General features: G+C 46.2%; 2 protein-coding genes across 2 annotated transcripts; one reads left to right on the forward strand and one right to left on the reverse strand.

The window, feature by feature from the left end:
* Window positions 1-6,939: 6,939 nt before the first annotated feature.
* LOC142473857 (histone H1-like) lies at window positions 6,940-8,135 on the forward strand. Its single transcript, XM_075580801.1, has one exon. The coding sequence runs from the start codon at window positions 6,974-6,976 to the stop codon at window positions 7,628-7,630; it is 657 nt and encodes a 218-aa protein (XP_075436916.1). The 5' UTR covers window positions 6,940-6,973; the 3' UTR covers window positions 7,631-8,135.
* Window positions 8,136-8,370: 235 nt separating this feature from the next.
* Window positions 8,371-10,999, reverse strand: LOC142473846 (histone H3-like). Its single transcript, XM_075580791.1, has 2 exons — window positions 10,985-10,999; window positions 8,371-8,763 (listed from the first exon to the last, which is right to left on the reverse strand). The coding sequence occupies exons 1-2, from the start codon at window positions 10,997-10,999 to the stop codon at window positions 8,371-8,373; spliced, it is 408 nt and encodes a 135-aa protein (XP_075436906.1).
* Window positions 11,000-14,679: the final 3,680 nt, after the last annotated feature.

Consider the following 14,679-nt stretch of genomic DNA (forward strand, 5'->3'; position numbering starts at 1 on the left):
CACACACACACACACACACACACACACACACACACACACACACACACACACACACACACACACACACACACACACACACACACATATACATACATTCAGCGCCAGTAGCAGCGTAAAAAGATTATTTTCCTTCGCCGCTGTCTGTCGGCTCCCCGCTCCCTGGCGTGCGTGCGCACCCCAACCACTATAGAACGGCCCTAAGGCTGAGGACCCGCTGCGGACGGCCACGCGAGCGGACCACCAGCCCCTTACCTCCTGCCCATCTGTCCCCGCTGCCTCCTTCCGGCGAGGCTCACTACACGCTGTGACGCGTCAGCCGCCTGGGGAAGCAAGAGAATTGCGATCCCGAGCGGTGACGCGTCACGTGGTGCGCTGGTGAGTCTATCAGCGCCGTGTCAGGAGTGTTAGAGGCAGCTTCCCCACCTCCAAAAGGTGGGGGGGAAGTGTGTGTGCGCGTGTGTATGTATGTGTGTGCATGTGTATGCGTGTGTATGTGTATGTGTGTGTGTATGTGTGTGTGTGTGTGTGTGTGTGTGTGTGTGTGTGTATATATGTGTGTATATATGTGTGTATAAATGTGTATATATGTGTATATATGTGTATATATGTGTATATATGTGTATATATTTGTATATATGTGTATATATAAATATGGTGTGTGTGTGTGTGTGGGGACGGGTAAGGGGGATGGGGAGGAGGTGGAGGGGGAGGAGGGTCAGCACGGAGAGCCCTCCGCTCAAACCACACCCCCCCTCCCGCTCAAGCTCCCGCTCCCTACAGCCCGCAGGTTCAATTGCCTCTCAGCGCGCAGTTGCACGCATTTATCCCTAACCACTTTGCTGTATGGTGTGTGTGTTGTGTTGTGTTTTGAACCCTTGTAGAGGTGTAATGGGTAAACAAAATGTATATAATTACTCACTGATAAAATATAGAATACATTTTTAATAGGGATAGATTTTAATAAAATGACTTGTACTTTATAAAACATTAATGTAAATTAATCTGTGCGATCATATCTGTGTTAAATAAATGTTACGCTGTGCTCACCACGGACAAGGAGGGACCCCGAAACTGAGGTGAGATGGGTAACAAACTGCACCCACAGCTACGGGGACATGCCTGGAAAGTGGAAAATAGGCATCTGGAACCGTCTGGGAGTATAAGATAAAGTAAGATACTCGCCAGACGAGAAGGGAGGTTCCAGAAGATAGGTGGTACCGAGAGCCTGGGGTCCAGAGCCGGGAGGTAGGTCGGAATCCGCAAACCGAGGTGAAGGGGTCGGGGAGTCCAGGAGGTCAGGATACAAACCAAGGGTAGAAGACCAGAGCGGATCCACAGCCAGGCCGGTTCAGTACGCAAGGGATCACTAAGGAGACAAAGAGACAGGAACTGAGGCAGGCACGATCGTGGTTAACACAGGTCATATAAAGCTATGCTCAGCCAAAGAATGAATGGCTGAGCAAGGTATAAGTAGGAGGAAGGACCAATAGGGAGAGGGGGAGTAACGAGGGAGCAGTCCCAGGAAAGATAGAGATTGGTAGGGAGAAACTCACCACAGCTGTGCTAGATGTGCAGCTTGTGAGCGGTGCACGCGCATCAGGCATGTGCACCGCGTGGGAGAGGCGTGCGCGGCCTCAGCTGGGGGCGGGAACTCCCCCTGAGGGAGGACGTAAAAGTCCTCTGCCGTGCGCGCGTATGCGCGAGATCAGAAGCCGCTGCAGGAAGCGGAGGAGAAGGGAGATCCCGCCCGCAGCGGCGAGAAGGCAGAGCTGGAGCGGGGTGAGTAAAGTCACGGGGGGAGCCCCTTTAGAGAGAGCTGTTCCCCCGGACCTTACAATAAATAAACAAGAAACAATAACATAAACTATAAGCAATGGTGTATCTCTTAATATGGGGAACCAAGGGGGCCAGGGACCAAGGGGGAAGTCCAGAGGGGACCTGGACTATATGTGTTATTTGTATTACTGTATTTCCTCTTGTGTAAGCTGCCAGTGATTGTAAGACACACCATAGATTTGACACTTACAATCAAGGAACATTACTTCTCACTTACCAGGTTTCAGGAGAGGTCCCAGGTCAGCGGAGGATGAAGCGGGCGGCCTTGACAGGACAGGTCCCACATCTGCAGAGGATTGAAGTAAAGACTGGGGGTGGGCGGGCGGCAGCGGTAGGTGAAGACCATCACGGCATGATAAAATGTGTGTGTTGATGTGTAGTTACCACATCCCTATCCCCACTTTATACTGTTTTCCACTTCCAGACATCAGTGATTAGCTCTTTTCTGGAAGGGTTACACAAAGAAAAAAACCTATACATTGGGCACAATAAGCCTGGCAGAGGTGGCCATTGCACACGGTATTGGGGTAGTCAGCCGTGCTTTGCTTTCACTCTCACTGGGGAGACGTGCTTTGCTTTCACTCTCACTGGGGAGCTGCGAGCTTCAGATCTATATCACCCTGCTCCACTAAGCCTTCTCCCATTGCTACTGCCAGGGCGTTGGGCAGAGCCTGGCCTGCTACACTGAGTTTCCCTGCCTTGCTTCTCCAAGGACATCAGGCAGGATCCGGCTCTCCAGAACTCCCAGCGATGGGCTACAGAAAGTGAATGCCGCCGTCCCACTGAACAACCTTGTGCTGAAAGGGCTTACCTAGCCCCGCTGGTGGTCTAAGGGGAGCCTTCGCACTGTCACCTGGCTTGCCTACTTGCTAGCAGACATCCCAGGCACGGCCGAATGCCGATATCTCCTGTGATGACTTTAGGACAAATAGAACATATATTTTTAATAAAGTGCCTTTCTGGCTGCAGTTTTAAATGTACAGGCAGGATGAGGCTTTTTCTACTTGCCTTTGTAATGCAACCAGTAACCACATGTTTTACACCGATGAGCTGGGGGCACTTCCTTCTGCAAACTTCAGAGACCCCCTTTTAGGGAAATGGCTATGGGTCTCGGGAAGTGTTGCGGATGAAAGCCCCAGAGCCGCAAAGTGTGAATTAGCCGGGATGCTCGCTGACCAGGAGATCCTGTTAGTCATCTGGGCTAGTTAACACCTTGGGTCCAACTCCTAGCCTGGGAGACACCAGGTAAAAAGGGGAGCACCCATATGGTAAGCAGCCCAGGTGTCAGAGTTGCACAGGCGCTGTATCAACTGGAAATCCCTGTAGTGCCCACTCTGCAAACTGGGGGCAAGATGGAGATTGGTGGGATGGAGGTTCCCACGAAAGGGATTGGGCGGGTATGTTATAGATATGCTAGCCGACCCTATATACATGCTCCCTAAGCTATCCCCGTTGTCTTTTGTTTCCCTTTTACAATGTGAACAAATTTCCACTTTGCTTCTACAAGCGGATAAGAGCAGCAGCAACGATTCCCTAACGCAAGTTAATTACATCAGAACCAAGGACATAACTCTTCTTCAGGATTCCGTTAGTGCTGGGGGTTATCTAACGAACCCCAATGGACCAGAAAGAACTTTGCAATATTCACAGACTTATTGGGCTGGCAATTTACACCCCTTGCAAAAGGACAGCATTTTAAAAGACAATATTCTGGTGCTTTGTTTTACTTCTGGACATTCTATCCCATTCTCTTCCTCAGTAAGTGTTTTGTCAAGTATATTCTAAGGTTGTCGTGTGTCTGTCTATTAAGGAAATAAATGTCAGTTTATTTTGCTCAACTTGTGTGCTCAATCTATTTCCCTAAAATATAAAATTGTTGATACGTTCCGTCCATCGTGACAGTGGCCACACGGCCACAGTTGGAATAGCGTTTCCTTACCCTTACTCCAGTGCTGGCGGTCAAAAGACCTAAGGTAGCTGACCCTCCCCAGGCCACCAAACTAGGGGGGAAGAAGTCAAAAACCTGGGGTGTTGAAGTAGAGCCGATGGAGGTTGCCCACGAGGGCCAGTGCTCCTTGTGTAACTGGCTGGGCCACCTGCGTGTTAACTGCCCAAACTACCCCTATCCAGTGTAACAGGGTATGTCCCATAATACCTCTCTTTCCCACATAGTGTATCTATTATGCAAGTCCCTATTATGTTCAGAGCAGTAACAGGTTAATCTATGAGCCAGTGACCCCCCAGTGAAGGAAGTAAGGTGGTGACTCATGGCCTGTGTAAGCCTATCCAAGATGGGTACAGTCCATGAGCCCGCCCCTTGCAGAGACTTCCAAATGGGAATATCTGTAACCCGTAGCTCACTACAAATGAGGCGTGACCATGGGGCTGAGGTAGGGATTTGTATAGAATGCCAACCACACCCACGAAGGCACATCTAGAGTATAGGACAGTCGTACAGGCCGGATCAGGGTAACAGAAGACAGGGTAAGTGAGGTACTTGCGAATCTTGGAGTATAGAGCAGTGGATTGTTGGGGTACGTAGCCAGGGTCAGGGTTTTAAAGCGTAGAGTAGTCGTGGAGCCAAGCAAGGGTTAGTGCAGGAGAGAGTGGCGTCGCTGTGGTTCCAAATCCAGGGTCAGTGCAGGAGAGAGTAGAGTAGTCGTTGCCAAAGCCAAGGTCAGTGCAGGAGAGCATCACAGAGTAGTATCCATGCAGGGTCAGGCAGCAGGGTTCAGGCAGACAGGAACTAGGTGATGAGTGCAGCGTCACACAAACAGAGGTTATGCTCGGCAATGACTGGGAGCTCTGAGAGCATATTTATAGGACCTCCCACCAATGGGAGGCAACCAGGAAGCAGACGTGCGGACAGGATAGGCTGCTGGATCATGCAGGTGTGTCCTATTACACGGCCAATAGCTACCGCGTCAGAATGTGTGCATGCCCCCCGCAAAACCCGTAGGTGACCTGGTCACGCGCTGTCATCGTGCGCCACGACACCCGCACCGCCATGAGGGCGGAAACCAGAGGCGAGACCCGTGGAGATAGAGAAGGGGCGCAACTGCGCCGCATAACAGTGATATCAGGACAGGGCCGGGTACCAGAGGCAGGACCCGCTGAGGTAGAGGCGGAGTGAGGGGCGTAACCGTGCTGCATAGGGGTGATGCCAGTATGGGGGCGGGACAGAGGGGCGGAGACCACAGACCACTGGGAAGACCGTGTACCACGCATGCACGCTGCGCATCAAAACAGGAGGAGCAAGAATGCGCTCCATGCCCAGAGACCGAAGGGGACTGCACAGAAACCGCGCACCGTGCGTAAGTTCCACCCCAGTTTGCCACTCTTGAGTGTTATGGTAGTCCAATGGGCAAGTGAGGGTTAAAGGGGCAGGAGCAGCAGAACAGCGAATCCTCACAGTATCACATTTAGTCAGTCTTGTGCTGGGAGGAGAAGAAAGCACAAGGGCTGTCATTGTTCCCCATCGGGGGAAAGCATGCCCACCCCAGGCGCAGGCCTGGGGACCATTAAGGCGCATGGTGAAAAAAAATGGTGAGCAGGAAAGGGCTAGAAATAAGGTCCGGGGTCCGGCTTTCACTGGGCTAGAGCCAATGGTTTCCCGCAGACCTGGTGGCGCCTTCCCAGCGGGATATTTGGGGTTGACCGGAGGGACCTATTGCAGGGGAAGCCTATTGTGTTAGGGGAAGCCAGACAGGCTTTACCTTATTATGTGAGGCTGGCTACCCCTATCGTCACATGTGTGTTGTGTGTTTTCTGGCTTGCCAGAATAAACTTTTGTTTATTCATCTAGTGTGTCATTCGGGAGAAGGAGTGGCTCAGTGAGTAAACACTGAGTAAAACACACTGGCATTGAGAGTGAGTTTGAAGCCTGGTTCAACTCCGAGTGTCAACTACTTGTGACCTTGGGCAAGTCACTTTATATCCCTGTGTCTCTGGCTCCAACAAAATAGATTGTAAGCTCCACGGGGCAAGGACTGTGTCTGCAAAATGTCCCTGTAAAGTGCTACATAAAACTAGCAGCGCTATACAAGAACGTACTATTATTTTTATTATTATTATTATTTTCTGGTGATAGTGATCCTGATGTAAAGATGTTAAAAGTTCTGGTCTCTGGTGACAATGGTCACAAAACATGTCAGTTCCTATACACAGTGCTAATAGTGACATTACATAGTTATGTAACACACAGGGTGACTAATAAAATAACCTAATCTTCCATTAATATCACATATATATATTTTTTGTAACCGACAAATAAACATATTTTTAACACTTCCCAATTGTATTATAAAGCTTAAACAAAATAGATGTTTGATTATTACATTATTAAAATATATTTACTGTCATTCACATGATGTGTATGTTACTATGATTTTGTTTTTAGAAAACATAATTTTACATACATATCATTATAAACTATTCATTTGTAGAACAGATGGAATACAAAACTTTTCGAATCTCCCATTTAATAACCAATATTCATAACTGACAATGGAATAATACAGAGCTTAGTACCGGGGAAATGGAACAACATGAACTAGCAATGTACACTGCACAGAAATTATTGTGCTACTTGTACATATATAGTGAATCCCCAGACCATGTTTATATATTTATATGCACATTATTTTAAACTGATACTGTAGAATAATATGTCCTTAGTGTCACTGTATGAGGATGGAGGTGGCACATTTAGTCTGAGCAAAGTAAAAGTGACAGAAATAGACAGATATGAATGAAATCTGGCAAATCCCGGGCTACAGAGCCGAACTTTCACCCATTATTCCTAATTGTGTTTGTACTTTCCCAGCAGAAAAATGATACAGCAGTGAAGAGAATATAATTCCTTACAAATTGCATGCAAGAAGGGGGGATGTGAGTAATAATTAGGGGATAAAATGCCCTTTTCTTGCAGCCTCAGAAACACAAAGTCAGAGCAGTGTTTGTGATCCGGGAGGATGAGAGTCAGGGCGGGGCTTAGTGATTATACCCAATGAGAAAGAAGCTCACTCCGATAACTAACCAATCACAGAGCAGCAGGCTCTCTATATAAGTCCCGGCAGGTCCCCGCCCCCAGTATAACTTTCTGTCAGTGTGTTGGGATATTTTACCTGCAGCTGCAATGGCCGAGACCGCTCCTGCTCCTCCTCCTCCAGCTGAAAGCGCCGCCAAGAAGAAGCAGCCGAAGAAAGCGGCCGGAGCCTCGAAAAGCCGCCCAGCAAAGTCCGGTCCCAGCGTGTCCGATCTGATAGTGAGAGCTGTGTCCGCCTCTAAGGAGCGCAGCGGGGTCTCCCTGTCCGCTCTGAAGAAGGCTCTGGCTGCAGGAGGCTACGATGTGGAGAAGAATAACAGCCGCCTGAAGCTGGCTCTCAAGGGCTTGGTGAGCAAGGAAACCCTGATCCAGCTGAAAGGGAGCGGAGCCTCCGGATCGTTCAAGCTGAATAAGAAGCAGCTGGAGAGCAAGGAGAAGGCGGCCAAGAAAAAGGATGTGGGGAAACCCAAGAAGCCAGTGGCAAAGAAACCCGCCAAGTCCCCCAAGAAACCCAAAAAGGCTCCGGCGGGAGTGAAGAAAAGCCCCAAAAAGGTCAAGAAACCGGCGGCCGCCAAGAAGCCAGCAAAAAGCCCGAAGAAGTCTAAAGCTGCCAAGCCCAGGAAGGCTGTGAAGAGCCCGGCGGCTAAAAAGGCTGCGAAGCCAAAAGCTGCTAAGAGTCCAGCTAAGGCCAAGGCAGCCAAACCCAAAGCAGCAAAGCCCAAGAGGGCGGCAGCTCCTAAGAAGTGAGACCGACAACTTCAGCCTCTTACAAACACAAAGGCTCTTTTAAGAGCCACCACAACCCCACTTAGAGAGCTGTGCACATAATGTGTAACTGGGAATGTTTCTCCAATTTATCCCATGCAGGGGTTTGTGTTACACTGCCAGAGCATAAGTGTATATGAATTGATACTGCGAGCACTGTAAGGTGCATGTGTAAGTTTGTAGTCCCTAACCTATTGCACGAATAAATGTTTCTCAGACAAACTGACATATTAGGTGACATTATGGTTTTGTTTGTGTCTACATAATATTCACATACACGGTTTATATAAAATTAAAAAAAGTGTAGTTTACATCAGAAAAACGTATTTATCACCATGTTATTAAAAAAAGTGTTTACATCACATTGAAAGCATCAAGCACATGCTATTCCATAACACTTCAGTTTGATCACCAGTGGCACATGGGAGGGGGACATTTACAGGTTTGTCTTTACGTGCACCCATATACAGCATGAAATGGTGACTATGCATGCAAGTCAATATATCACATGACAAAGAATACACAAATATTGAAGGTGCGTTTATCTATATTGTCACACATCAAGTACATATGTTGGTACAAGGATAACACACTTCTTTCATTCTCTATATTGAGATCAGTATCCGTGTGTTAATATTGATCAGGCCATTTCATTGAAAATGTGGTGGCTCTTAAAAGAGCCTTTGTTTTTCGGGTGTAAACGAAGTCAGGGTGCAGCCGGCCTAAGCTCTCTCCCCTCTGATCCTGCGGGCCAGCTGGATGTCCTTAGGCATGATGGTGACCCTCTTGGCGTGGATAGCGCACAGGTTGGTGTCCTCGAAGAGCCCCACCAGATAAGCCTCGCTGGCCTCCTGCAGAGCCATGACAGCCGAGCTCTGGAAGCGCAGGTCAGTCTTGAAGTCCTGGGCGATCTCCCGGACCAGGCGCTGGAAGGGCAGCTTGCGGATGAGCAGCTCGGTGGACTTCTGGTAGCGGCGGATCTCCCTGAGAGCCACAGTACCGGGCCGGTAGCGGTGAGGCTTCTTCACTCCGCCGGTGGCCGGAGCGCTCTTTCTGGCAGCCTTGGTCGCTAGCTGCTTACGGGGAGCCTTCCCTCCGGTGGATTTCCGGGCGGTCTGCTTGGTCCGGGCCATCCTGTGCTGCTGTGTCAGTGCGCGTCTCCGGTCAGGAACTAATAAAGAAAAAAAACGCTGCAGCTGCGTAGTTATGGACTGCAGATCGCTGTGATTGGCTGCTTTGGTCCCGCCCTTCGCTCTGATTGGTTCTGTGAAAGCCGTTGCGATGTTCAAAAATCCCGCCTCAGACCGATATCGTCCTAATAAAGTTATTATATATTTAGTGCTTGTAAGTGGGACAATTAAAAAGATTTAATGTGATAACATTAGTGTTTGCACAGATACAGCACAGAGCTCTCTGACATGGAACATGTACTTATACCAAGTATTCAAATGATCTTTAATCGGTGAAATGTAATATGAGGGGTTTTCTTTCCCAGATCATTGCTTCAATGGGACTTTCTTGGTTCCTCTTCTTCTAATGTTCACATTGTGTTATTATTATAAACCCGAACACAGAGACACAAAGAGGCGGAACCGCGCGGCTCGTTTCCTTAATGCCTGCAGTTCCCAGAGCACCACACGGTGGCAGTGCTGCGCTATAAATGGGGCTTCCCTCAATGTCTTCTCGCTGTCACTGCTCTGTGTGATCTGATCAGCTCCTAACCGGGCTCTTTGGCTTCCCTCTAATGCTCCAGTCACAGTAGTTTGCTTTTAATTAAAATACCAAGTCTGTATATGTGTATACACAATGTGTTATAGTTTAAGCACAAATTAAATATTCCATAATGTATTATGTATTTTCTAAATAAAGATGAACATCTGATGTTAGAGTAATATAACTAGACTGAACAGGGGCCTGTATTTAAAGATATCTATTAAACTTATCCTCATTCCTTATTTATTGAACTATATTACTGAATATGAAATATTAAAATTACCAATGTAAATAAACACCATCTAATACATTTAAACATAAGCTGAACTATATCAAGACTTGTTTTTTATGTTTCAGATACAATATTAGCATTTAAGCTGACTATTTAATTATGCATTAATTGTTGCTGTGTTTTTGCATCTATTTTCCAATGCTTGTCAAACTATTTCACCATTTAGGCAGATATGGATAAGGATATATTTCCATTGTTTCAATATGTTTTTTTTTTTTTTTTTTTTATTATTAATTAATGTATCTTCTCATACTGTTCATTCTTTTTTAAACTATAGATTTCATATTTATCCTGAATAAGTCAGTTAGTTAATTGTAACTACAAATTGAAGAGCTAGTTTCCCCAAAGCAGCACTCAATATCCCATTCTTAATAAGCCTTCACTTTTAATACTTGTTACACTATTACTATGAACAAACATTACACATGAACCTACCAATCTTTATTTTAAGTGGTGAAGAGAAAAACAGTTGTTTTTTTCCAATAGTTCACCTCCTCTAATTAATATATTATCTATAACGTATCCAATGCTGTTTTTGTTCTTTTATTATTTATAGATAAAATGCATTACATATGTATTGGAATCAATACATTAAATACTCTAATTTCTTGGAGACCATAGTTTTGCCCCACAGAAATAAGTAAAATAAAATTAATACATTGTTTGTGACAACCTCAGTGAATGAAATCTAACAAATAATAATAGTATTATTATTATTATTATTATTATTATTATTATTATTATTATTATTATTATTATTATTATTATTATTATTATTATTATTATTATTATTATTATTATGTGCCTAAACCAACATGGTGATTACTTTTACCTAAACAGGTGCTCAAGCGACCAAGTTAATAACACTAGTGTGATCATTTTCTATGCAAATAACTACTTAGTCAAATGTGTCACAATCTCCACTAACCAATCCTACTAAGTAACTATCTCCTATACAATTGCTATCATTAGCTACTCTTACAAACTAGTGTAACATTGATATATGTTGCAACCAATCTACAATAATAATCTCAGGGGGAAGGTATCTCTCTAAATTGAAAACATTCAGTGTTTGATTCAATGTATCAATCTGCATAAAAACTTTTTGAGAAAGGGACGCAATTCCCGAAACGCGTAAAAGTGTTTATGTTCTTGCTTTGACCACTTAATAAATACATTTTTAATAACTACTGGATGCAGCCCCCTTTTCTCCCTCATTGATTTGGCAGTGCTCCGCCTGTGCCCCCCTTGGGAATACTTTTTTATGTACATTTATGTACGTGAAGCACCCACTACAAGGAAAGAGCTGTGCTGCAAAAGGGGAATCTCACTGAAACGAAGATCATCTTTGGTATGTACTTTTTGGTTCTGTTGGGGCTTGTTTGGGGACTTTATGGCATATATGGAGACCTGAGCTAGCCACACAACGCCATCAGTACACATATACCACTTCATGTACCATTACACATGGTTTATCTGCATTTCCCCAGCACTTATATTTGCTCCTATACCTTGATCACAGAGGTTATTATTATTAGTCTGCATGCACTTTGCCCTGAGTCAGCTGAGACCCGTTTATAGGGATACCATCCCTTAATTCTGCCTATGTTTAAAATATAGTTTATATTTCTAAAACATATGTTAGTATGTCTTAGAATATCTGTAATCTAAACAGCTTTTAGATTGTTTTGTGAAATGTAAATAAAGGGAGAGAACGAAAAGCCTGAAAGCTCCAGCCTCATTGTATTATATGGGGGCTATGCACTAAGCTCAATGGGTTTGCGTTCTGATGTTAAAAAAATGCATGTCCGTTAAAAAGTGAGGCCGGGGGACTCGCCCCCGGAAGCCAGGGTGAATGGCAGCTTAGGGAATTAGCTCCCTTCACACTGGCAAGAATCATATAGCAAAGTGACAATAAAAATCACCATAAAAACCTCCAGAAGGCTGATAAATTTGGCGGAATACCTGGGGATGCCAGCCAAGGCTAAATCAAAGCAAAAAGACCCCTCGGTCAAGACATATTTCAACAAAGCCACACCGTCAGCAGCAGGAGGCTCTGTATCACCCACACGACTATGCAGTCAGAGTCCGACAGCGAGACACTAACCCCACTAGCAGATGACCAGGAACTGGTCAGGAGAAAGGATCTCCGTGAATTCTGCGGGGAAATGAAGACCTTTTTCCGCAAAGAACTCTGGAACCTGCGGAGAGATTTGGACGCGGTGGGTGAAAGGACCGGGACCCTTGAGAAAAAAATGGATACCAACACGAGGGCCATAGTACAAACTAATAAAACGGTATCCCAATTGGCAGAAAAGGTCCGAGAGATAGCAGACAAAACAAGAGGACTCAGAAAACCGAGAACGCAGGAACAATGTCCGCATCAGGGAAATCCCAGAAACTATTACAGTTCACGAGGACTTTGTTCAAAAATGGCTGGAGCATTGGCTCCCAGATAAATCGGAGCAGGATTTACACTTGGACCGCTGCCACCGAGCGCTCCGTTCAAGGCCGCAAGCGGGAGACCCCCCTCGGGACATAATAGTGCGGTTCCACTATTTCCGCATAAAAGATGCTGTCTGCCAGATGGCGAGAGAGGCGAGATCCCTGGAGTTTGAGGGCTTCAGGCTTCAGGTCTTTCAAGACCTGTCGCCAGCTACCCTTGCCAGACGCAGGAGCCTAGGCCCTATAACAAAAGTCCTGCAAGAAAAGGGGACCCGCTACAGGTGGTTGTTCCCATTTGCCCTGCTCGTGGTGAAAAATACCCCATTTGTTTGCCGTCTAGTTTAAGAGACAGCCTAATGTTATTCTATGTTCATTATCTTTATCCCTGCAGCAGATGGTGTGGCTGGGAGCCCGGAGACGCCCGTGGGGATGTGTGCCTCGGGTACCCCTCTGCTTGAGGGTTATGTGGAACCTGACCCAGCCCTGTCCTTGCCAAAGGATACAGGCGAAGCAGAGATTGGCGTATGCAGCACTGCAGGAGGAGGTGAGGCAGTGAGGGCGGCCGATCGACAGGGGTCTCCGGTCGTCCAGCCACAGCTGTTCAACTAAAGCTAAGTCAGGTTTAGTTGAAACTACTTAGAACTGTTTAGAGGTTTTACACTTTTACACTTTTACACTTACACTATCTCACTTCTTACACTTTGTTGACCTGCCGGTGCGAACTACCCTATTAGTTCGTCGGCGCCTCAAAAAAGGTACCTCATGGAGCTAGCCCATGAGGACCGCTCTCCCCTACAGAGGACAGATCTATATAGGCCTGGTAGCACAACCCAGTGGTGCCAGGCAACTGTCCAGTCCGTAGGGCCACAGAGCCGGTACTGGCTCACCCCAGACAAGGCTCTTCCCACTTTGTTTATTTTTCCTGCGTGCTCCCACGCTCCCCCCATACCCTCCCCCTCCAGGCCACCTCGCCATATCGATGCGCAGAACACACATAATAAAATATCACCCACACCTACTCCATTCGGGGTCCTACAGGCCCATTCTGGGACCACCCAGGTCATGCAGATCATGAGGTATCAACAATGTTACACACCAGGAAAATGCATACACATAATACGATTTAAATGGCGTTAAATATCATCTCTAACCATGTCAATGGCTTTAACAGCCCCATAAAAAGGAAGGCCGCATTCATAGATTACAAAAGGAAAAAAGCAGACGTGCTCCTCTTGCAGGAAACACACTTCAGTACTAGCAGCTCCCCTAAATATTTAGATAACCATTATAAGCAATTCTACCTAGCGTCTGCCACAGAGAAAAAGAGAGGAGTGGGGATCCTCTTTCATAATAGTGTACCCTTTACAATGCAGACACTCAGGAGGGATAAGGCAGGCAGATTCTTGATTGTTATGGGAATTATCCACGAACAACCGATCACCCTAGCAACGCTGTATGCTCCTGGTGAGCAAAGTCATGACTTTTTCAGAGACTTCTTCCAAAAATTGGCCCAGATAGCCAAAGGCCACATTATCCTGGCTGGTGACTTTAATCTCGCGATGAACCCAAACCTGGATAGGTCGGGCACACCCAGATATGGGCAGCGAAAAGCAGTAGAAGCACTAAAGAAGGGACTTAAGAAAAATCAGCTGACTGATATCTGGAGGGAGTTATATCCCACAGAGAGAAATTACACCTTCTATTTCCATCCCCATGACGCATATAGCAGAATCGACTATTTCTTCATCTCTAGTAGACTGGTCCCCTTGGTCTCCTCTACGAGGATCCATGATATTTCGTGGGCTGACCATGCACCTATAGAGCTACGGTGCACTCATCATATTCGTTCTGATAGGCCTGGTGCGAACTGGAAACTTAATGAATCGCTGGTAAAAATCCCAGATGTTTGCAGAGCAGTAGGCGAGGAAATTAACCAATTCTTTAAGATTAATCATGGTTCAGTAAAATCATACTTTACCCTCTGGGAAGCCCATAAGGCAACCATAAGGGGCACATTAATTGGTATAGCAGCGCGCAGAAAGCGCGAGAGAAACACCAAATTGGTGACGCTCCAAAATAAACTACATGCCCTCACAACAAGGCACAAAAAACGACCTGACCCGCAGATATTAATGGAAATAAAGAACACCAAAATTGAACTAAACCTTCTGCTGACCTCGCAGGCAGACAAATCATTGAGTTGGTCAAAGAGGAAATACTATGAAAAGGCAAACAGTCCAGATACTATGCTAGCGGGCAAATTACAAACCAAACACTCAAATTATAACATACAGGCGATTCGCTTAAAAACTGGAGCCTCTACATCAAATCCGAAAAACATAGTGGAAGAATTCAAATCTTTCTACGAAAATTTATATAATGGAGAGAAAGCGGCACATAGTATCAAAACCACAAGGGCCGTAGAAGATTTTCTGACGAGCGCCAAACTGACGGGGCTAGATGAGGTGGACAGGGGGGTGATGGAAGCGGAGTTCACAATGGACGAACTTACCCAGGTCATAACTGACCTCAAGCCATCTAAGGCCCCAGGCCCTGATGGCTACACAGGGCTCTATTATCA

The sequence above is a fragment of the Ascaphus truei genome (assembly GCF_040206685.1).
Source record: "Ascaphus truei isolate aAscTru1 chromosome 12 unlocalized genomic scaffold, aAscTru1.hap1 SUPER_12_unloc_7, whole genome shotgun sequence".
NCBI classification, from domain to species: Eukaryota; Metazoa; Chordata; class Amphibia; order Anura; family Ascaphidae; genus Ascaphus; species Ascaphus truei.

Bases quoted from the DNA above. Each gene is read 5' to 3' on its own strand.
- LOC142473857 (XM_075580801.1), top strand. From the start codon at position 6,974: ATGGCCGAGACCGCTCCTGCTCCTCCTCCTCCAGCTGAAAGCGCCGCC.